This window comes from Vigna unguiculata, chromosome 4, assembly GCF_037176805.1.
Source record: "Vigna unguiculata cultivar grain cowpea cultivar isolate G323 ecotype 2 chromosome 4, ASM3717680v1, whole genome shotgun sequence".
NCBI lineage: Eukaryota > Viridiplantae > Streptophyta > Magnoliopsida > Fabales > Fabaceae > Vigna > Vigna unguiculata.
In genome coordinates, this window is record NC_140795.1 from 9,004,383 (window position 1) to 9,029,223 (window position 24,841).

Here is a 24,841-nt window from a genome sequence, read left to right on the forward strand (position 1 = left end):
ATTTAGAATTATTCTTTACTATTAGTATATAGAATTTCATATTGATATACATTTTTGACAAATTAAAAGTTATTTAAAAAAATTATAATTTTGAATTGTATTTATTTATAAAATTATTATATATATATATATATATGGTTGTAGGGATTTTAGAATATATTTTTTTTTAATTTTTATATTTAAGTTATTTACGAAAATTTTCGTAGGTAAGTTACCTATGAAGTATTTCGTAGGTAAGTTACTTACGAAGATTTTCGTAGGTAAGTTACATACGAAATATTTTGTAGGTAATTTGAGTATTGCGAAGTGTATTTTTTCCACGAAAAATTTCGTAGATAATTTTTCTACACTGTATTTCATAGATAATAGTCGTAGGTAAGTTATCTACGAAACATATTTTCGTAGATAAAGTTATCTACCAGCGTAATACCTACGAAATTCACTTCGTAGGTAATTCGTAGATAAATTCAAATTATCTACAAAAAGTGTTTATTACCTACGAAATATTGGCGTAGATAATAACCATATTTCTTGTAGTGTAGTTAAATGTTTACATTTGTGGTCATAAAAGGTACATATAACTTCCTGTGTAGAAAAAAGATTATTTTTTCAAGTTCTGGTAGACTTGTACAAAATGTAATTCCTAACTCTGCACTTATTTGCACATGGGTCACCATATATGTTTGACAGGTTTTGTGTCATTTTATTTGGAGACTAGCCAAGCCAGTTAATTAGTTTGGGTTCATAACTAGTTAAATATTTACATTGGTGGTCATAAAAGGTACATGTAACTTTTTTTGTACAAAAAAGATTAATTTTCCAAGTTCTGGTAGACTTGTACAAAAAGTATTTCCTAGCTCAACACTTATTTGCACATGGGTCACCATATATGTTTGCCAAATTTTTATGTGATTTTATTGGAGATCAGTCAAGCCAGTTAATTAGTTTGGGTTCATAACCAGTTAAATCTAATTACATTGGTGGTTCATAACAAGTATGTGTAACTTCAGGTGTAAAAAAAGATTAACTTTCCAAGTTATTGTAAACTTGTACAAAAAGTACTTCCTAGCTCTGCACTTATTTGCACATGGGTCACTAGATATGTTTGATCAATTTTGTGTCATTTTATTTGGAGACCAGTGCCAGTTAATTAGTTTAGGTTCATAACTAGTTAAATCTAATTACATTGGTGGTTTATAACAAGTACATGTGACTTCGGGTGTAAAAATAGATTAACTTTCCAAGTTATTGTAAACTTGTACAAAATGTCCTTCACAACTCTCCACTTATTTGCACATGGGTCACCCAATATGTTTGACAGGTTTTGTGTCATTATTTGGAGACCAGTCAAGCTAGTTAATTAGTTTGGGTTCATAACCAGTTAAATGTAATTACATTGGTGGTCCATAACAAGTACATGTAACTGTGTGTGTACAAAAAAGATTAATTTTTCCAAGTTTTGGTATATTTGTGCAAAAAGCCCTTTATAGTTCTGCACTTATTTTCACATAGATCACCAAATATGTTTGATAGGTTTTTCGTTATTTTTTTGGAGACTAATCAAGCTAGTTAATTGGTTAGGGTTCATAACAAGTTAAATGTGACTACATTAGTGGTCTATAAAAGGTACATGTAACTTTGTGTATACAAAAGACATTAATTTTCCAAGTTCTGCTAAACTTGTTCAAAAAGTCCTTCCTAACTTCCTACTTATTTCCATATGGGTCACCAAATATGTTTGATAGGTTTTGTGTCATTTTTTATAGAGACCAGCCAAACCAAATAATTAATTTGTGTTCATAACCAATTAAATGTTTACATTGGTGGTCCATAAAAGATACATGTAACTACGTGTGTACAAAAAAGATTAATTTTTCAAGTTCTTGTATATTTGTGAAAAAGTACTGTGTAGCTCCCCACTTGTTTACACATAGGTCACCAGATATGTTTGACAGGTTTTTTGTCATTTTTTTTGGAGATCAGTCATCCAATAAGGCAAATTCCTTATCCAAAGAATCTTCAATTTGGGAAGGGTGAACCCTAAAAAATATAGCAAACCAAAATATATTTGGTTCATTGAGTAATTAATCAAATGCATCAACATCAATATAATTATACAATTTCCTGAGCAATTTAAACAAACAAAAACTAGGAATCAGACAAGAACCCCAAACTGTAATCAACCTAGGGATTAAACAATATCACTATATCCCTTCAATTTTCCCTCCCTAAACCACCTTCAAAGCGGTGAATCCAAATTAAAAAATGCATGAATCAAAGAGAATGAGAGGATATTTACTAGGAATCCAAATGGGTATCTGTTTCTTTTCCCTTGCAGTGAGAAAATGACCACGAAAACGAAAGCAGTGAAGATGAACTAGCCATTGCTTCGAACAACAATAATCGTGGAGATGAATCACAAAGGGCACAAAAGGCCACTTTCGAGAAGGGACAAAAAGCATTGGCTTTTTATTTTGGGTCAAAATTATAAATTGCTGTTTTTTCGAGCAAAGAATAGATGTAGAAAAAAAGGAGAGAAAGTAGCAGTGAAAATGAAAATTAGGAGAGAAGGTAGCAGTGAAAATGAAAATTAGGTTTGAAACCCCACTGCTTCTTTCTTTTTCCTCCTTTCCCTCTCTCGCTAGCGTGGATAAAAAAATTTAAATCAGAATTTTAAACATTATGACCACCTTGGATGCTAACTCAGGGAGTAAAAAAAGTAGTCAAACAAAGTAGTCAGTATATCATTTTCCTAATAGTAAATTTACACAACAAACTCAAGGTATTAAAATGATTATATAAAACCAACAAAACTAATTCCTTTTTGGACTCTCTTCCTTATTAAAGAAAGTTTTCCGATGTCTTCAAACATTAATTCTATGCAATGGACAACATAGGCAACATAGAGAGTCCAATATAGATTGGATTTTTTCTCCTCTAACATCTTCCCAACTAATACATAATTGTTTCCATTATTTGTGATAACTTTAACAATATTTTCTTCTCCAATCTCCTTTACAAGGATATCAAGAAACTCAATCAATTTCTCACTTGTCTTCACCAATTGCAAGTCATTAGTGGACTTCACAAACATTGTCCTTTCAAGAGAGTTCACAAAAAAAAAATCAAACATCTTTGCTTTTGATTACTCCTTTTATGCTAAGAATCATGATTATGGACATGGTCATAAAGAAAATTTCAAAAAGACACATTTTATCATAAGAAGTGGAACAATAATGTGAAGAAAAAAAAGGAAAAGAAAAATATGGTGAAAACCTCACCTTACAAGTAAATTTTGTGAGGTTGAGTTAGGCTTAAAATCCATTTTTTAACATGGTATCAGAGCCATTGTTTAAAGCCTATCCTAGTGAGATTTGTGTTTGGTGGGCATATAGTTCCACCCAATATCGGGTCGCTATTAGACCATCCATTAATGTCTAGTCCCATACACGAGATGTATATACCTCAGCGTGAGGGAGATGTGTTGGAAGTCACAGATCGATTAAAGATAAGACTATTTAATAATATATAAGTCCTGCAAGATGAGAATATATGTTATCATTACAATGGTAAAGGCCATTTGAGTTGCACTTGTCGTACACCAAAGCATCTTAAAAATAATGAGAACATAGAAACACACTTTGCTTATGAAGATGGTAATTCTGATTATGGCCATATGGATGCGACTCATCTTGATATTATTATTTTCTTTACTAAACCAAATGGAATCATTGATCACCTCATTGGTTATGAGAAAAAAAATCTCATATTGATATTTATATTTATTTGAAGAATGAATTTTGGCACCAGCACCAATGATGAGGATATGTGTCTTATCGATGGTACAACAACTTATACAATTCTCAAGAGTAATAAATTTTTCTCTTGTTTGGTAATGCGAGACATCAATGTTAGTATTATTTATATTACTAAAAATATATTTGAATGCTCCGAAAGAGCTATTATACTTCTATCAAGAAGTTGAATAGAAACTTATTCAATTTCAAGGATATTTGTTTAAATGGATATCATATTGAGACAAAAGTTAAAAAAGATATGAAATATCTCTATATCTCTACGTTTGAGTTAAAAAAAAGGTGTATTGGAGAAATTATCAACATTTTCTTATGGTTTACACATATATTAGAAAAATTGAGATGCATGTCATGTTAAACCAGAAGTTTAAATACGAATCGAAATGAATGCCTTGTTTGGCATGATCAGTTGGATATGGTTTGTACTACGTATATATTAGTATAATTAAAATGCATCTCATGGTAAACCAAAAGTTTACGAATTAGAATGAATTCCTTGTTTGACATGATCAATTATGATGGGAAAAAAAGGGTTGAAAAACTCATGTGGACACACACACACACACACTTAAGAGTCAAAAGGCTTCTTCAGACCAATGAGTTCTCATGTACTATATGTTCACAAAGGAAAGTTGATATTAAGACCATCACTAGAAAAATTAAAAATGATTCAATCTCATTTTTAGAAAGAATACATGGTGATATTTGTGGTCCAATACACCTACCATGTTGATCATTTATATATTTCATGGTTTTAATTGATGCATCAACTAGATGGTCACATATTAGTTTATTATCAACTCGCAATCAAGTATTTGCAAAGCTATTAGTACAATTAAGAGTTGACTTCCTAGATTATCAGATTAAGAAAACCTGTTTTGATAATATTGGTGAAATTACATCTCATGCTTTTCATGAGTATTGTATATCAATTGGAATTGAAGTTGAGCATCCAATAACACATGTTCATACTCAAAATAGACTTGCAAAATCATTACTAAAACGTCTAAAATTGGTTGCAAGACCATTACTTATGAGAGCTAATCTTCTAATGGCTGCTTAGGGATATGCAATTTTGCATGTTGCATTATTGATTTGCATCAAGCCAACAAGTTATTACAAATTTTCTATTATTCAATTTTTGTTGGTCAGTGACCTAATATTCTGATGTAAGAATTTTTAGGTGTGGTGTATATGTTTCAATTTCCCCACCAAAAAGGGACTATGATGGTTCCTCAGAGATGATTGAGAATATATATTGGATATGATTCTCCCTCAATAATAAAATATCTTGAACTACCAACACGAGACTTACCTACAGTTCGACTTTTCGACTGTCACTTTGATGAATAAGTTTTTCCAACATTAGAGGGTGAAAGAAAACAATTGGAAAAAGATATTGGTCGAAATGAATTATCATTATCCCGTCTTGATCCTTGTAAAAAAGAATGTGAACTAAAAGTTCAAAGGATAATTCATTTACAAAATTAGTCAACCAATTACCTTATGTTTTACTAACAGAAAAAGGGTAACTAATATCAGTTGCTAATGCTCCAAAGATAATTGATATTAGTTCATAACACGCTTGAAGTGTGGTAGACCTGTTAGTTCCAAAGAAACACTTCAAGCGTGGTAGGCCTATAGGTTCAAAAGATAAAAACTCCTGAATGAGAAAATACATATTCATTGGTATTGGATGCAATAACATTGCACAACAAGGTCTGCATTTATATCTAATGGATGATGTTACAGCCTATTTGTACGGTTCTCTTGAGAATCATATTTATATGAAAATTCCTGAAGGATTTAATTTTCCTAACAAGGGAAATTCTACAGATTGAACAAGACCTTTTATTGATTAAAGCAATCAGAACGGGTGTGGTATAATTGTCTTATTGAGTACTTGTTAAAAGAAGATATATAAATGATCATTTTTGTCCTTGTATTTATATGAAAATATTAGAAAATGAATTTGCCATAATGATTGTTTATGTAGATGACATAAACATCGTTGGAACTCCTAATGAGCTCACAAGAAAATTGATTGCTCAAAGAAATAATTTGAGATGAAGGATCTTTGAAGGACAAAGTCTTGTTTGAAATTACAAATTGAGTATTTAAATAAAGGTGTTTTTTATACATCAAGAGGCTTATATGATTAAGGTGCTTATAATGTTCTAAATGGACAAGTCACGTCCATTATGCACTCCAACAGATGTGAGTTCGTTAGATGTTGTAAAGACTTTTCTTAAACCTCAAGAAAATGAAGATCTTCTTGATCCAGAAGTACCATATCTTAGTATCATAGAAACACTAATGTGTCTTGCTAATTATACTCGACCTGATATTGCATTTGCTATAAATTTTTTATGCAAGATATAGTTCTTCAACTACAAGAAGAAAATGGTTTGGAGTAAAACAAATACTTCATTACCTTAAGGATACTACGAATATGAGCTTATTTTATCCAATTGATTTAAAATCAGACCTAATGGATTATGCATATGTATGTTATTTTACATATCCTCACAATGTCACAATTATACATAACAACAACATCATCTAATCATACAGAATTATGAGAAAAGTTGTGAATATGCTTGGTTAAGGTCTATAATTCAACATGTGCAAGAAACTTATGGCTATCCTCGACATAGATGGAATCAACAACCATATATGAAGACAACAATATATTGTTCAATTTAAAGAATGATATAAATATCCAAAAGATTCATTCATGTGAAAATCTGGCAGATCTATTTATAAAGTCTTTGCCAAGAAGAACTTTTGAACAAATGATTCACAAGTTCAGACACCATCATCTTAATGATGTAAGTTTACATGAGGGGAGAAATAGAATATATGATGAACAATATTGTATTAAAGAATACAGAATGTTGTACTCTTTTTTCTCCACTAGGTTTTTATCCCAAAGGGTTTTTCTAGAAAATTTTTAACGAGACACATTCTTTTATCAATGGACACCCAAGGGGGAGTGTTATGAATTACTGGTCGTCCATTGATTTGATACAGTTACTCATATGATTGATAGTCGTATAATTCATTACTCTTTATGTAAATACTTGTATTAACTATTTTATTTGTATCATTTGAGTTACCATGTTGTATTTATAAATAAGACTCTTCCTATTAGTAATAAGACACGTAAAAGTTGCTACTTATTCTCTCATTCTCTATTCTTCCTTTACTTATTCTCTCTATTGTTAGCATTATTTTATAACAAACTCGACTTTTTCTTTTCTAACACAGTATTTTCTATTATTTCTACTGTATGTATGTGATACATTCAAATACATTTCTCAAGACTATTTTATAAGGAACATGTCTTGAATTGAACACCTTCAATGGGTAGTTTGTCATTTGGAAAAGCACAATCAGTTTTCTCTTTATGTGGCAGCAATGCACAAGGTGGAGGAGTGACATTATTAGTAACTCCAGCAACATCAGTGCAATTCCATTGAAGCTTCTTCTTCTTCTGTGCACTCACTTCGATACTCACATTAGAAATGCAAATTCCAGTGAAAGGGTCTTTGGAGATTCCTTCAAGTTTTGCAGAATATGTAACATTCTTTGCAACAACATCTTTGAAATTTATTCCGGTAATAATAGGAAGTGCTTTGGGATCATAGTTAGGGTCAGGGTGTTGTCCATAAGAACCTATCATCCAAAATACATATTTCATGGTATTCAGATTCAATCCTCTGACAAATATGTTCTTCACAAATCCACCTCTACCAACTGCTGTTTTGATTCTAACAGCTGATTCAGTGTTGATGGCAGTGAGATCTTCGACTCTGACGTCTTCAATTCCACCAGACATTTCACTTCCTAATGCAACCATGGCACTGTCTGGGGATATGCAAGTCACCCTTCTAATCACTAAGTGTTTGGTTGGCTTTCCAAATTTAATTCCATACTCATCCCAACCACTTTTTGCTGCAATGCAATCATCACCAGAAACAATGTAGCAGTCTTCGATCCTAGTGTTTGTACATGAATCTGTGGAGAAGAGAAAAGTTAAGAATAATTGACAATGGTTGTTACCTATTGTAACCAATTCAAGTAATCAAAACTTTGTGACAAGAATGCCCTTATTTTGACTACATAAGTGAACATAAGTATAGAACATATGAAGCTCGGACACATGGTGTATTCTTGTGTCGGATGACATTTGTATGACATGTATCGTGAAATGTCTGATTACATGTGTCAAAGTAACCATGTTGGTATATCTGCTACGTAGTAGAGAACAGAAAACATGGAATTTTACCTGGGTTTATTCCATCAGTGTTAGGAGAATCCACTGGGGCAAGAATTGTAAGCCCTTTTACAATTATGTTACTGAAAATGTAAAGATTGATGAGAATATTAATGAAGCACACTATAGATCAAGAAAAAGAGTAAGCAGTTTTAAGAAATTTGGTAAGAAAAAAAGAGAATCTTATCAAACCTGCTGTAAACTGGATGAACAAACCAATTAGGGGAATTAATCAAAGTGAGATCTGATATTTGGATTTGATCAGAGTACATGATCTCAATCATGAAGGGCCTATTGAGACTCAACTGCTTCTTGTGGAACTTGTCCCACCAATAAGATCCTTGTCCATCAATTGTACCATTCTGACCTAATCATCAAGTTTAAAGAAATCCAATTCAGAATGACTTAACCAATTTGAAAAGAACTAACAATTTTGAATAATGGAATATTGTTTATGTAAATGATTACCAGTAATTACAACATCAGTGAGATTAGTCCCAAAAATTAGACTGCTAAACCTTGCACCAGAAGCATCTCTTCCACTTCCATATGAAGGTAACACAGGAAGATGAGGCCATTCTAATTCATTCTGTTAATGTGATGAATGTAAGTGATCATTTTGCTATTATAGTACTTTGGAAAAGGCAAAATGTAGATGTGTTGTTTGTTTAAATGGATTATCCTTGAAAGTGAAGTTGAGAATAAAGAAATAAAAAAAATATTCAGAATAATTATAAAATAGAAAATAATTATACTTATATACAACTATTCAAATCTATGTAATAGTGAATGCATAAAATAAGACAATTATTTTTGCGTATAATAAATTCGAAATATATAAATATGTTTTAAGATCAAATTAATTTAAATTAGATGGCTTTAAGAGAATGGTATTGAAAGAAATAATTTCTTTTAACTATTAAAATTTAATTTAATTATGAAACAGATAAGAGGTGGTAAATTGAAAGATATTGACATCTTAAAATAAGAAGCACAAATATTGTGTAATCAAAAGATTGAGTAAAAAGAGAAACTTTCATTGTCTAAAATGAATAATGTAGTCATAATAAAGGATTATATTTGATTTTTGCTATGTTGTGTAAGTCTAAAAAATTGATTACAAGAAAAGGGAGAAAAGTAGAGGTTATAGGTTAGATTAGATATACCTGAGAAGCAAGAATAACAGCATCCTTCATGAGAAAAAGAGTGAAATGGCTTGTGAGATTAAAGGGACCTGTTAGCCATTTCCCTGGTGGCACAATAAGGGTTGAACCTCCATCAGAACCATATTGGCTCAGTTTGCTTATTGCAGAGTTAAAAGCCTTTGTGTTTGATGTTTTCCCATCACCGACTCCTCCAAAATCTTTCAAACTTCCACTGTGCTTTCTGCAATTGATGGCAGAATATTCGGTTTTCGCCAATTCACTCTGAACCCTACTTTCTGCTACCTTCACATTCACTGATCCCAGTATCACAATTAAAGAGATCACACCAAGGACCTGCACATACAACACCAAACTCATCATATCAATTTAACATAAAGCATCTGTATTTATGAACAATGTATCTGAAAAATATATGAAGAAACTAACCAAAAGTTTGCTATGAAAGTTATCAAAATCCAAATGGAAGTGTATCAATGCATCGGAAAAACTATATTTGATGATTATTAATGACGATTTATGTGCTATTACCGTAAGAAAATAAGAGAAAAAAATTACATGATTATTTCCGCGGTTCAGCCACTGCTTCATGATACGAGAATAGTAGAGTGAAATTTTAGTTTTGGAGGATTTTTCTTGAACCAAAAATACAAGCATAGGATATATATATATATATATATATATATATATATATATATATATATATATATATATATATATAAACTAAACGCATTGATGGAATAATAATGTTTTAATGTTTGAAAATTTTTATTATTGATCATATTAACTATTTTGTATTTTTCTTTCTTTTCTTGTTGAACCAATTTATAGAGAGTTTACTTTAATGGGGAATAAATGATGGCAGTTGTAATTATCAATAATTAACAAATTAATTGACGTATTGACTGAGTGTTAACATTAAATAGAGTGTTATGAATAACTTAAATTTAAGAAAAGAAAAAAAAACAGATATAGAAAATAAAGTTTATCTACCAGATCGAGATGATGACGTTCTTTTAGGTTTACCTAGTAGTTTGATTCTAATATTTAGGTTTTTAATTTTTTTAATATATATTTATTTATGTATATATATTTCATTTTTTTTTCACTTAGTTGAACTCTTATTTTTTTCAATGAAACAATGTAGTTTTTTATTTTCTTAAAAAGACTTAATTTAGTTTATTTTCTTGAGATTTATGTTAAGTTCATTTGAAAGTTGTCATCTGCAACGGCAGATCTTCACCAAAATTTTTGGGGAAGCTAAAATAATATATTTAAAACATATATTTAATATTAATTAGTGTGACTAATTCAATAAAAACGAAGACATAATCTAGTATATCTATAACTATCAAAGAAATTACATATATCAAAAGAAATGTTTATCTTTTTTCGTATTCTTGAGCTTATGTAATTGAATTATAATTAAAATTTTCATTTTTCGATGTAAATAACCATATTATCTGCAAAATATTTATCTTCCATTTATTAACATGCATTTGATTCAAAAAGTCTTCACAAACTTTCATTTCATTGTTATGCGATGAGCAATCATATTGTCATGTTTTCATTTTCACTGACAGTTTATTTATCAATTTTAAAAAATAAATTTATTCTTTTGTTTTTCATCAATATACCTCTCTAAAAAAGAAGTTTAAGATTAAAAAATAATTTATCATAATCTAATCAAAAGTTGAGAGACATAATTACTAAAAAAACTATGATAATTAAGTTACAATTAAAAAATCACATAGTACATTGCTTCTTCTTCTATATTAATAAAAAATGAATATACAAAAATGTCATGAGATAAAAAATAGTGTTAAATGTTAAACAAATATTTCACTATCAAATAAGATAAAAGAAAGTTACATTTTTTATTTATTTAAGAATTGAAGAGAAGATGTGAAAAAATTAGGACAAAAATGTTGAGTTATTGTCTAACCTTTTTTTAGTAACAAAAAAAAAAAGCATAAGAGATGAATACAATATATGAGAAACTCAAAAACTAATGGAAGAGAAAATAAAAAATATCTTAATAATTTTGTTTCTTTATATACTTGATTTTATGTTTTATTATTTATTATTATACTATATAAAATAAATAAAAAAATACATAATTTAATTTTCATTACTTTTTAATATAATATTATTCAATTTAAAAAGATATATACAATTAAAAAAAAGTTTATATGATTTAAAAAGATTTTAAAATGTAAAAAATGTAAAAAATTAAAAAATCAAAATATTTGAGGGAGGGGGCCATGGCCCCTGCCTGCACCTTCTATCATCCGCCCCTAATCATTTGTAGTGCCATCTTCTACTTTAGGATCTCTATGATTTGACATATGATAATTTCAAACTGTTGATATGTGAGTACTTTCCAATTTTTTATGTGACACATTTCAAATGCTATTAATACTAATTTAATGAAAAAGACTAAATTAACTCTATTAAAATATATTAAAACCCAATTATTAAAAAGGAAAAACATAAAATACAAAATGAATGATATACCTAACTATAAAACCATAACACAACTCAAACTTTTATTATAAATGTAAATCTGACATAATTTCAAACATAAAAAATTTAAAATTTTGATATCAATTATAAAGATTGTTAGGTTGAGAGCGTTATACATAAGAACAAGTTATCCAAAATACATATTTCATGTATTCAATCCTTTGACAAATATGTTCTTCAGAAATCCAGCAAACATTTCATTGCCTAATGCATCCATGGCACTGTCTAGGATACACAAATGACTCTTCTAATGACTAAGTGTTGGGTTGGCTTTCCAAATTTAATTCCATACTTATCCCAGCCACTTTTTGCCAAAATGCAATTCATCACCAGAATCAATGTAGCAGTCTTCAATCCTAGTGTTTGTGCATGAATCTCTGGAGAGGAGAAAAGTTAATAAGAATAAGTTGACAATGATTGTTACCTAATGTAGCCAATTCAAATCATCAAAACTTTGTAACATGAATGCCCTATAAATAACTTAAATCCAAGAAGAAAAACGCACATTAAAAAAAAGTGAAAATAAATATTTTTAAATATAAACAGTCAAATTTGAGATAAAAAATAATAATATACAAAAAAAATAAGGAATAACAAATTAATGAATACAGTTTACATTGACCGAATAATTTTAATATTAATAGAATAATAAAAGTAGGTTATTTTTAAGAGGGATAGCTTACTTTGAAAAAAAAACTGAAAAGAAATATTTATTAAATGTAAACTTTAAAACATATTAAAGTAATACAGAAAAAATTTAATAAAGAATGAAAATTTATTTAAACCAAGAATTGGCCATCTAATGTATAGATAATAAAGGAAGTTATAATTGCAAAAAACCATTTCCAATTAATATTTGATATTTGAAACAAATTACTTAATGGTTAATTAGGGATGACAATAGGACAAGATAATGATGTGTTTCACTATCCCATACATATCTTGAGAGAAAAAAATTATTTTCATCCCCATATTCAAAGATAACAGGTATCAAATTTTGTTCCATCCTCATCCTTACCGGGTGACGATTATTACTCGTATTTGTACTCGTTTTCTTATGACTTAATATAAATTAATTAATTTTTATAAAATAATAAAAAATGACTCTAATGAAAACATAATATTATCAAATATTCAACCTTAAAAGGAAGGTATTCATGTTTCTTCAATATCAAATATTTAAAAAGAAATAATGATTGTATACATTTGAAATTAAAATACCAAATAAAATTCGAGAATCAAAATATTTATTAAATTTGCAAACGTTAATGTTACCTAGTTGATAAAATTTAAAAGTATTTTTAGAAAAATATAAAGGAAAATAAATATTTTAAAAAAATATTTTAAATATATGTTTACTTCAATTTTTTAAATTCTAACAAAATCTATGCTAATAAAAATTATAATATATCACTTTATCAAAATCACACAAAGAACAAAGATTAAACTAATAATAATTGAAATTTAACATAGATCTGTCACCTTTTGAATTTTAATATATGTTGGATGGTAATCGAAAATATTAATGATAATTATATTATATTATTATATTATAGTAAATAAAATTATTTATACAATTATAGTGATTAAAATAATTATATAAAAAATATCAAAATAATATCCTACATGATAAAAATAAATAACAAATAAAAATATTTAAAAAATGAATAAGTGCAAACAATATGATAGACCGTTAAATGAAATCGACACCAAGAAAAATAAATGTATAGTTAAGGGTATGCTAATATGAAAAAAACCTTTGAGATCTAGAAAATTTTTCAAATATCATCCTAGTTGATAGGTTGAGATATCACACAAATTCTTTTAGCAAAACAAAAAAGTTTTTCTAATGAAACAAAAAAAAAATAGAATAAAGAATATAAGTTTTTTAATAGGTTAAATTACTTTTTTGGTCCCTCTATTTGTCAAGAAATTTCAGTTTGGTCCTCAAGTTTTTTGTTATCTCAATTTGGTCCTTACCGTTAGTTTGAACAGACAGTGTTAAAGTCAACGCCATATGTCAATTTCTATTTTTTTTTTTAATTTTTTGATTTTTTTTTTGAATTTTTTAGAATTTTTTTAAAATTTTTAAAATTTTAAAATTTTTAAAATTTTTTACACATGTCACTTCATAGTTGTGCCATGTGTCAAAGTGATTCAATTTGGTCCCTATATTTGTTTTTAGTTTCAATTTAGTCCCAAGTTTTGTAAAAATGAAGTAATATTGTCCTTCCTTAAATTGACATTATTGGTGTATGGCCAGGTACATCCCGGCCCAATGAGGTACAAATGGTCGGGATCATCCTGGCCCAAGTGTGGGACACTCTCGCCTTGCTTTTCAACTTTTCTCCAGCACAACACAGAGGGCCCAATAAGTGTGATGGTCAAGTATATCCCGGCCCAATGGTGTGATAGATGGAAAATGGGATTATGGCACAGAGGTGCAGAGGAGCAACGCGCAATCTCAGCCAAAAAGGAAAGAGTTGATATTTGGATGAGTACAGACGAACGAATCTTAGCGAAAAAGGAAAGAGTTGATATTCGGAGAAGTACAAACGAACAAATCCCAAACCAAAAAGGAAAGAGTTGATCTTTGACAAAGTGGCAACATGCAATCTCAGTCAATAAGGAAAGAACCGATGCGTATAAACTTAGTCAGAAAGGAAAGAGTGGATCCTCGAATACAAACTGCCCGCAAATAACAATAACAGGACTGTTAAGAGACTAGTATAAATTAAGACCTAGTGAACACGTAAAGGTATGATTTTCTCACTTTACTACATACACCTCATATTGAATCACTATTTGACTTGAGCGTCAGAGTGCCTGTAGGTACTCCCACCCTCGGAGTTCATACAACAAGCAGATTCATAAGGAGTCCAAAGGAAAATAGAAAGAGGTTCGACACAGAGGGTTCTTGAGATCGTCTGGTTCCGTACTAAAATAGTATCAATCAGGTACAATTGGCGCCCGTCGTCGGACCAGGCTATTCTCAAGAAAGATGATGTCGACAAGAGCAACAGTCGATCAAAGTACAATGCCAGCGGAGATGCAGCGAGAAATGAACCGTCAGTTGGAGGAATTGAGACGCAAGAACAAGGAAGATTTAAATGCCCTGAGAGAAGAGAACCAATAGATGCGAAGGCAAATTGAGTAAAATTCCCAACAACAGGAAGAATCTTATAGTAATGAAGAAGGAGAGGACGACATAGGGCGAGACAAGTCCAGGGTACAGACCACCACCAACCAAATAGGCGCGAGACTCATAACAGCCATATGCCAACCCTTCGTGGTTGGGATCATGGAGGTGGAACTTCTCGCACGCTGGAAGGGGTTGACTATAAGCCAGTACGATGGCACTACTAATCCGGAGGAGCACGTGGACTTTTTCACCACCTAAGCAAGGTTGTATACTTTAGATGACACAATCATCTATTGTGTTTTCCTAACATCCCTGAAGGGGCCTGCACTCAACTGGTTCACACGATTACCACCCAACTCTATCGATTGTTTTGATACATTGATCACCCGTTTGGCATTCAATTTGCCACCAGTAAACCACACCATCTAACTTCTCTAGCATTAGTAAATATACGACAGGAGAAAGGAGAATCTTTGTGGGAATTTATGGAGCAATTTGGGAAGATATCCTTGAATATCTCTAATCTGAATCCTGAGGTCGCCATGCACCACCTTATAACAGCATTGAAGCCTGGCCCCTTCGTTGAAGTCTATGCAAGAAACCCGTGAGCAATTTAGATGAGCTTCGAACTAGGGCAATCAAATTCATGCAGATGGACGAACTGAAAGAGTTCCGTAATACAACTCGATCAGACACTCAGGAAAAGAGGCACCTTGATAGGGAAAGGGTGCTAGTGCCCTGACCTAGCAAGAGGTTCAAGGACTCTAGGCAGCCGAAATACAACAGATACACACCCCTCGTGTCCAACACAGCCAGAATTCTAGAGGAGGCCCTGAACACTGACCTAATAACAGCCCCTCGAAGGGTCCCCACTCCCTCAAATGCAGATACCACTAAGCATTGTCGGTATCATCAAAATTATGGGCACACAACAGAAGATTGCTTTACCTTGAAAGACAAAATCGAGGAACTTATACAGGTGGGACACCTGAGAAGATTTGTGAAGTGAGAAGGAGGGGGATTCTCTTCCAGGAGAGAGCGAGAGAGGCGTTATGAGGATCAACCACAAAGGAAATTAGGATAACAGGAAAGGGAAGGAGAAGGCACCTGAAGAAGGGTTAAACCCAAGAAAGATAACGAGCGAGATGCAAGAGAAAAACCGTTAAGAGGGGTAATCAATTATATTTCAGGAGGCTTTGCAGGAAGTGGAGCCATTATGTCTGCAAGAAAGAAGTACGTACGAGCAATCCAAAGCGTCAATGTTGTATCCGTATGTCCTCGGCGGCACATGCCACCTATCGCGTTTCGATACGATGATTTCCAAGCGATTAACCCCCAGCATGACGACCCAATGGTGATATCAGTAGAAATTGAGAACTTTGCAGTAAGGAAAACCTTGGTAGACCCGGGCAGTTCGGTGGATATCCTGTACTGGGGCACATTCAGAAAACTAAGAATTTCAAAAGAAGAAATCCAACAGTACTCAGAGTCGATCGTGGGCTTTTCAGGGGAGCGAGTGAATACGAAAGGCTACATTGATTTTTTCACCAAATTCGGGACAGTGAGAATGACATGAACGGTAAAGATTCGATACCTTATTGTTGACACTTACACTTCTTATAATTTTTTTCTAGGGAGACCCTCGTTGAATATGCTCGGTGCGGTGGTACCACATATCACCTAGCTATGAAGTTTTCGTCAGTTTTAAGGGACATAATCGTTGTGCATGTAGACCACCCAACTGTGCGCAAATGCTATGCGGAAAGCCTGAGAGAAAGACCCAAGTTGCATCCCCAACGAATAATGAATAATGTCGAGGAAGTCCCAGGGGAAGAAGGAGTGGACTTGGATCCTCGAGTAAGCGACGAGGTAAGAGTGGAACCAATCGAAAGCACAGAAAAATTCCATTTTGGTGACCAGCATCATACACCTATGTCAGTAAGACGTTCGTGAACACCTCCGAGATGCAGGAAGTATTGCAGAGGAACACTGATCTGTTTGCCTAGAGCGCAGAGGACATGCCAAGCATTGACCCAAGAGTAGGCAGCCACAAACTGTCTATTTACCGAGAAGTTAGGCCCGTCGCTCAGAAAAGAAGAAAGATGGGGGGAGAAAAGAGGGAGGCAACAAAAGCATAAGTACATAAGCTAATTTCGGCAGGATTCATCAAGGAAGCCACCTATACGACCTGGTTAGCCAACGTAATGTTGGTGAAAAAGACAAATGGTAAGTGGCAGACGTGTACAGAGTACACAAACCTTAACAAAGCGTATCCTAAAGACACATATCCTCTCCCTAGTATCAACAGACTAGTAGATGGCGCAGCTGGTCACAAGGTACTTAGTTTTTTGGATGCATACTTTGGATACAATCAGATCCCAATGTATCCTTCTGATAAAGAGAAAACAACGTTTATCACGGAAGAGACTAACTTTTATTATGAAGTCATGCCTTTTGGATTAAAAAATGTTGGGGCCACATATCAACGACTGATGGACAAGGTGTTTCGTCATCTCATAGGAAGGTGTATGGAGGTCTACGTCGACGACATGGTGGTCATGTCTGATTCACTTAAGCAACATGCAAAGGATTTGGACGAGGTCTTGACAATTGTATGGAAATATGATATAAGGCTAAACCTAGAAAAATGTGTTTTCGGGGTCACAAGCGGGAAGTTCCTAGGTTTCATGTTAACCCATAGGGGAATAGAGGCCAATCCTGAGAAGTGTCAAGCAATTGTTAACATGCCAAGTCCGGCCAACATCAAAGAGATACAGAGATTGGTAGGAAGGCTGACTGTATTATCACGTTTCATGCCTAAGTTAGCAGAAAGAATCCAACCAATGTTAGGCTCATGAAGAAATCACAAAAGTTCATATGGGATGAAGTTTGCGAGCAATCTTTTCAGGTGTTGAAGGAGTACCTGCCTTCTCCCCCGGTATTGCAAAAGCCTAGCAAGGGAAAGCCCCTTTTGGTGTATCTAGCCATCTCTACCAATGTTATTAGTGCATCCATTGTAGAAGATAAGGGGGGAGACCAACGATTTGTGTATTTTGTTAGCAAGGCCCTACATGATGCAGAATTGTGATACCAGACAGTAGAAAAGGTGGTCCTGGCGCTAGTAATAACAACAAGGCATCTATGACCGCATTTTTAGGGGTACGAAGCAATAGTCAAGTCCGATTATCTGATTCACAAAGTATTGAGGCAACTCGATCTCGCAGGCCGAATGATGGGGTGGTCTGTAGAATTGTCTGAATATCATCTTCGATGTGAAGCCCGGGGGTTGATTAAAGCACAATGTCTCATGGATTTTGTTAACAAATTAATAGGAGACCCTGACATAAGCAAGGAGGTTGGATCTTATCGGTGGACGGTTCCTCCAACACGAAAGGCGGGGGTGCTGGTATTGTGTTGCAAGGGCCGAATGACCCGCTACTCGAATAGGCCTTGCATTTTGGCTTGAAACCCTCTAATAACCAGGCAGAATATGAAGCACTGATAGCAGGACTGACCCTCGCAACAGACATGGGGGTGAATACAGTGACATCGAAAACTAATTCCCAACTAATAGTAGGGCACTTGGACGACACCTTTCAAGTAAAGGATCCTCTCTTGTTGCGATATTATCATGTAGTGCAGGACATGTTGAACAGGTTCAAGACGACGAGTGTGAAGCATGTCAGTAGGTCTCAAAATTTCAGAGCCGATCTATTCTCAAACTTGGCAACTACCAAAATAAAGGGATAACATCATACAGTAATCCATGCCACACTCAACCGTCCCACTGTGATTTTGATGGATTGCAACACTACCAAGGCAGTCGCACAAGAGGATAAGGAATGGATGGCTCCCATTATGCAGTTTATCCAGAATGGCGACAAAAGTGGAGATGATGACCCTATCATGCGTAAGAAGGCTTTCCGGTTCATGTTGATTGGCGAAGAATTGTACAGACAAGGATTTTCCAACCCTTTATTAAAATGTGTAACAAATCGTCAAGCTCAGTATATTATAGAGGAGTTGCACACAAGAATTTGTGGCCTACATTCAAGGCCTACATTCAAGCTCAGTATATTATTGGCCGATTGTGAAAGAAGACTACGACAAGTACGTTAGGAAGTGCGCCCAATGCTAACAACATGGTAATATGATACACCTCAAGTCAGATGAGTTATATGGCATTACCTCCCCCTGGCCATTTGCCAAGTGGGGCATGGATATCCTGGGGCCCTTCAGCCCAGGGAAGGGTTAGGTAAAATTTTTGTTAGTGGCCATAGACTACTTCACCAAGTGGATTGAGGCAGAACCATTAGCCTTTGCCATGGCCCAGCAAGTGCAGAAGTTCGTCTAGAAGAATGTAGTGTGCAGGTTTGGTGTTCCAAGCATCATCATAACAAATAATGGTAGACAATTTATCGACAATGGGCTAGCCGAGTTCTATAAGGGACTCCATACAACATATTACCAGTTCGGTTTGAACACCCGCAAATGAATGGGAAAGTCAAGGAGGTAAACAAAATCATATTGCGAGAGCTTAAGAAGAGACTGGGAGGTGCCAAAGGCAGGTGGGCTGACGAGTTATTAGAAGTTCTATGGGCATATCGTTGCACCCCGCAGTCTACAACGCAAGAGACACCCTACAGCCTAGCCTACGGAGTAGATGCAATGATCCCTGTCGAGATTGGGGAACCCTCTCTACGAAGGCATCTGTTCAATACACACTTTATTGAAGAAAGTATGTTGACCGGCCTAGACCTGGTCCAGGAACTACGAGATCAAGTACGCATTCGGGAGGAGGCATCCAAGTTGAGAGCCTAGCGCCGCTACAATATCTAAGTCAAACCCAGATCCTTTCACCAAGGAGATCTAGTGTGGCGCATGGCGTGTGGATTGGGTTAGGTTTTTTCTATCTAAAGAAAACTCGTGTTCTTTATCAAACTCATTGGATATAAATGAGATTGAGCCAATCTCTTCATTTTCTTGGCATTCTTCATTTATAGCTTCTTTTGGCATATCATACCCATCTTGAGGATTTGTTTTCCTTACTATAAGCCAATTCGGGTATTTGGTATCTTTAACATAATACACTTGTTGAACTTGGCTCGCTAAGACATATGGCTCATTCGTCTTCAACTTGTGCTTCCTATTAATAAGAATAAATCCATACTTATCTTCTTTGTATCCTCTCCCTATAGAATACATATCCCACCAATCACATTTAAATAAAATGACATTATTTCCACCAGAGTAAATTAATTCAATAATATCTGTTAAGATGCTAAAATAATCCAGGTTACCTGCATTCTCGTCATCTTTAACTAAAACTCCACTATTTTGTGATTTCAAGTACATATCTCGATCCTTTACATTAAACCTCCAACCATTTACCAAATAACTTGTATATCGAAAAACACGCGAATCTGGTCCACAAGCCAAGTGAAATACTGACTCATTTTTTATGTTGCCTTCTCTTTTCAAATGTGCAACCTGATAAAAAAAATAATGAGAATGATAAATATGGTTGAGTTATATAATAACAAACAAGCAAGTTTAATTGATTCTTACATATTTTTTGAACCATTGAAAAAATTCTTTTTGATGTCTTTGTTCCAAATTTTGTGAGTTTGTTTTCTCCAATTATTGTTTATGTAGTCTGATCACAAAAAGACATAATTATATTGAATTACATAAAACCACAATAATATAAATGTGCAATATAAGAAAATCACTTACCCAATAAAAGGCAAAACATCATTGCAATTTTGGAGAACATAATTTCTTGCTTGCTCTTGTTCGGCTACATTTAACTCAATATACTTTTTTGCATGCAATGCTTTTCAAATTTGTAGAAACATTTTTAACTTTGACTTATTTAACTGATGTACATCACCCTCATAATTTCTTCCACATCTATTTAATCTTGTCTCAACCCCATCCAAATACCTCGAACAAAAGTGCACACATTCCTATGCAATATAGGCCTCACTATACATCCTTCTGGACGAGCCTTATTTCTTACATATGATTTTAGCCTACGAAGATACCTTTCAACTAGATACATCCAACGATATTGCACTGGGCCAACAATCTTAGCCTCATTTGCTAAGTGAATGGGTAAATGAACCATTATGTCAAAAAAGGAAGGAGGAAATATTTTCTCTAGCTTGCACAAGGTTAAAACTATAGTTTTTTCTAACAGGTGTAAAATGCCTAGACTCAATGTTTTAGAACATAGCTCTCTAAAAAAAAGACTAAGTTCAATTAGGGATTCACAAACTTCCTTTCGAAGAACACCACGAATTGAAAGAGGGAGAAAGCAATGTAGAAATACATGACAATCATGACATTTCATCCCATATATTTTCCCCCCTTCAACGTCTATACACCAAGAAATATTGGATGGATGAATAACCATCGGGAACCTTCAAATCAACTAAAAATTGACAAAATGCATGTTTTTCTTGAGATGACATGGTATAACATGCATATGGAAATGCGTATTTTCCTTCTTTAATCATTGTTGGATGAAGCTTTGAACGTATACCCATATGAGCAAGATCAAATCAGGAGTTTATGTTATCTTTTGTCTTTTTTCAAGATCCATCAATGTTCCTATGATGTATCATAAACATTTTTTTCGATATGCATGACATCTAAATTATGACGTAATTTTAGACATTTGAAATAAGGCAACTCAAAAAAATACTTTTCTTCTTTCAATTCTTTGGTAGTTGAATTTTTCCTCGCTTTATTTTCTGGGCAAATTTACCAAATGTCACTTGTATATATTTATCATTAATAAAAATATGAATATACTAATTCTAATAAAAAATAAAAAATTAGTTAATGAAAAAACAACAACACCATTAACTAAGAAACATTAATAATTATTGTTTTAATTTATTTAGCTAATACAATTTAAATCAGATATTTTTTTAATTTATATATTCAAAATATGTCATTTAATAAAATTATATAATAGTAATAAATAATATTTAAATATAACCATTTAGTTAGTATATAAGATAAACTAAAAAATTAAATTATTTTATCTTTTACTTAAATTAACTTATATTCACGTTCAGAAAGAAATATATTATATATTACTAATGTTTAAATTTTTAAAAATAATTCTAACACGATAAGATAAAATTGATAATGTGGATAAAGTTAGTTACCGAACATAATACAATAAAATTTAGATATTGTTAAATTTATATATTCAAATGCCAATGAATAAAATTATCTCATAAATAATATTATTTTATCTTTTACTTAGATTAGTTTAGATTCACGTTGAAGAAACAATATATTATCTATCCCTATTATTTAAATTTAAAAATAATTCCCAAAAATAAGATAAAATTATAATATATTACATATTATATTAGTTTATATATTCAAAATATATCATTTTATAAAATTATCTAATAATAATATTTAAATAATATATTTTACTTTAGTCTTTATTTTTAACTAACCATTTTTTTTAATATAATAGCAAAATAAGAGTAGTTTGAAATAATGATTTTAAGAAAAATGTAATAATACTAACCTGGTCAAATTGTTGATATTGTTGAACTATATCGTCTCCAGATAAATGTGTAGGAGGTGGAGGACTTTCTTTAGTGTCATCAAAAGCTTTTGCATTATTTCTCCAAGAATGACCAAGTGGCAAAAATCGACGGCTTCCCATATAACAATTTTTTTTCCATTTGGTAAACTTAATGACCATGTATCCTTGTTATAACAAGGACAATCAAATTTTCCTTTAGTACTCCATCCTTTCATACGCGAGAAAATCATTAATAGTCCACAAAATAGAGACATGTAATTGAAACATTTCTTTCATTGATGCGTCGTATGTTTGTACACCATTATTCCAAAGTTCTTTCAATTCATCAATCAAAGGTTGTAAATACACATCAATATCATTTCCAAGAGCTTTAGGACCATGAATAAGTGTTGACATTATGAAATAAGGATATTTCATGCACATCCAAGGTGGCAAATTATAAGGAATTAGAATAACTGGCCACACGCTATATGAAGTACTCATATTTCCAAATGGATTGAAACCATCACTTGTTAAACCAAGTCTAACATTACGTGGATCTGATGCAAAAGATGGATATTGTGAGTCAAAATTATTCCAAGCAATAGAATCAGCCGAGTGTCTCATTTTCCCATCTTCATTAAAAGGCCTATCTTTGTTTCCACCTCATTTCTTTAGCCATATTCGATGTCATATACAATTGTTGTAACCTTGGAGCTAAAGGAAAATAATGCACAACTTTCTGGGGTATCTTTTTTTTGTGGATCTTTATATCGAGAAAATTTACAAGTTGGGCAAGAAGTGGATTTCAAATAATCACCTCGATAAAGAATGCAATCATTCACACAAGCATCTATTTTTGTGTAATCATGCCCAAGTTCACGAATAATTTTTCGAGCCTTAAAATATGAGTTGGGAACTTTATTTCTGTCTGGAAATGCTTTTTTCAATAAAGTAAGTATGGCATCAATTGATTTTGCGCTCAAACCAAAGAGACATTTGATATTCAATAATTGAACAATAAATGATAACTTGGAGAACTTTTTGCAACCAGGATATAATTCTTGTTCAACATCCTCTAATAATTTATAAAAGTTGGATGTTTTTTCATTCATTGCATTATACTTCGGATTTGTTGTATAACTTGTTCCCTTACCTTCTTTGGCATTTTCAAGATTAATAGCACTCTCAATGTCATGTAGTAGACTCTGAATCCCGTCATTAAAATTTTTGGTTGTGTTCATCTTCATCACATTTTTTCGCTACTTCTCCATGAAGATCCCATATAACATAATCTCTTTTTATCCCAATTGTGATCAAGTGCTTATATATGATTCTTTTAGACCGAAAGAGATTATTGTTGCACTTTTTGCATGGACAACATATTAACTCTCCTTCCTCAAGATCGGTAAATGCAAATTCAATAAAGTCGAGAACTTCTTTCTCATATAAAGGTTTTGTTCGATCAGTAATTTGCATCCAACTTTTATTCAATTCCATACCTACCAAATGAAAAAAAAAATATTATCAAGTTAAAAAAATTTCCTATTAAAACATGGTAAAAAATAAATAAAATCTTATAATCAAAATCCATGAAATCATAAAATAAATAATTAAAAATACATATTTCATAACTTTCCAAAAAATTTTGATATTTTCTCTTCAATTTAACACTCTCATGTTTGATCATGTCATTCTTTTCTTTATCATGTCTAGGGATGTCAACTGGGCAGGTAGGGTACGGGTAGTAGCTCCCCCACACCCTACCCGCTGGATAAATATCCGTCTCGTACCCGTACCCATATCCGTCGGGTATCCGTTATGCAGGTACCCGTCTATTTTTTTCATATCCGCGTGTATCCATGGGTACCCGCGGGTATTTACAAAATTATTTTAAAAATAAATATTTAATCGTAAATTCAAATAAAATAAAACAAAATATATCACTATCATAAATTTTAAATAAAGTTCAAAGAAACTCAAGTCCATACAAATCTAAATAATCATAAAAATAAATATAAAATGATGTTCAACACATTAAAAATTCTTTAATTAGTGCTTTGATCTACAAACTCACTTTCTCTGATTGATTTTTGAGAAAAAGATACGTCAGAATATTTTTTACTAATATATATATATATATATATATATATATATATATATATAAAGATATTTTTGTGAATTAAAGTTTAGCGGGTACGGGTATCCATGGGTACGGATACTATGATACCCGTACCCGCCCCGTTAACATGCGGGTATCAAAAATACCCATACCCGCAGGTAACGGGTATCCATTTTGAATATTCATTTTCTACCCATTGCGGGTTTTATCCGCGGATACCCGTAGGTACGGATATT

The 24,841-nt window shown here is 32.5% G+C and overlaps 2 protein-coding genes across 2 annotated transcripts; one reads left to right on the forward strand and one right to left on the reverse strand.

Annotated features, from left to right (window-relative positions):
• Positions 1-6,956: 6,956 nt before the first annotated feature.
• Positions 6,957-9,898, reverse strand: LOC114182549 (putative polygalacturonase). The gene is made up of 6 exons (XM_028069438.2): positions 9,816-9,898; positions 9,261-9,593; positions 8,563-8,683; positions 8,287-8,461; positions 8,107-8,177; positions 6,957-7,835 (listed from the first exon to the last, which is right to left on the reverse strand). Exons 1-6 carry the CDS (start codon positions 9,846-9,848, stop codon positions 7,147-7,149), a joined length of 1,422 nt encoding a protein of 473 aa, XP_027925239.1. The 5' UTR covers positions 9,849-9,898; the 3' UTR covers positions 6,957-7,146.
• A 9,518-nt stretch (positions 9,899-19,416) lies between these two features.
• Positions 19,417-19,746, forward strand: LOC146886741 (uncharacterized). Its single transcript, XM_085671853.1, has one exon. It carries the CDS (start codon positions 19,417-19,419, stop codon positions 19,744-19,746), a length of 330 nt encoding a protein of 109 aa, XP_085527979.1.
• The last annotated feature ends 5,095 nt before the right edge of the window (positions 19,747-24,841 follow it).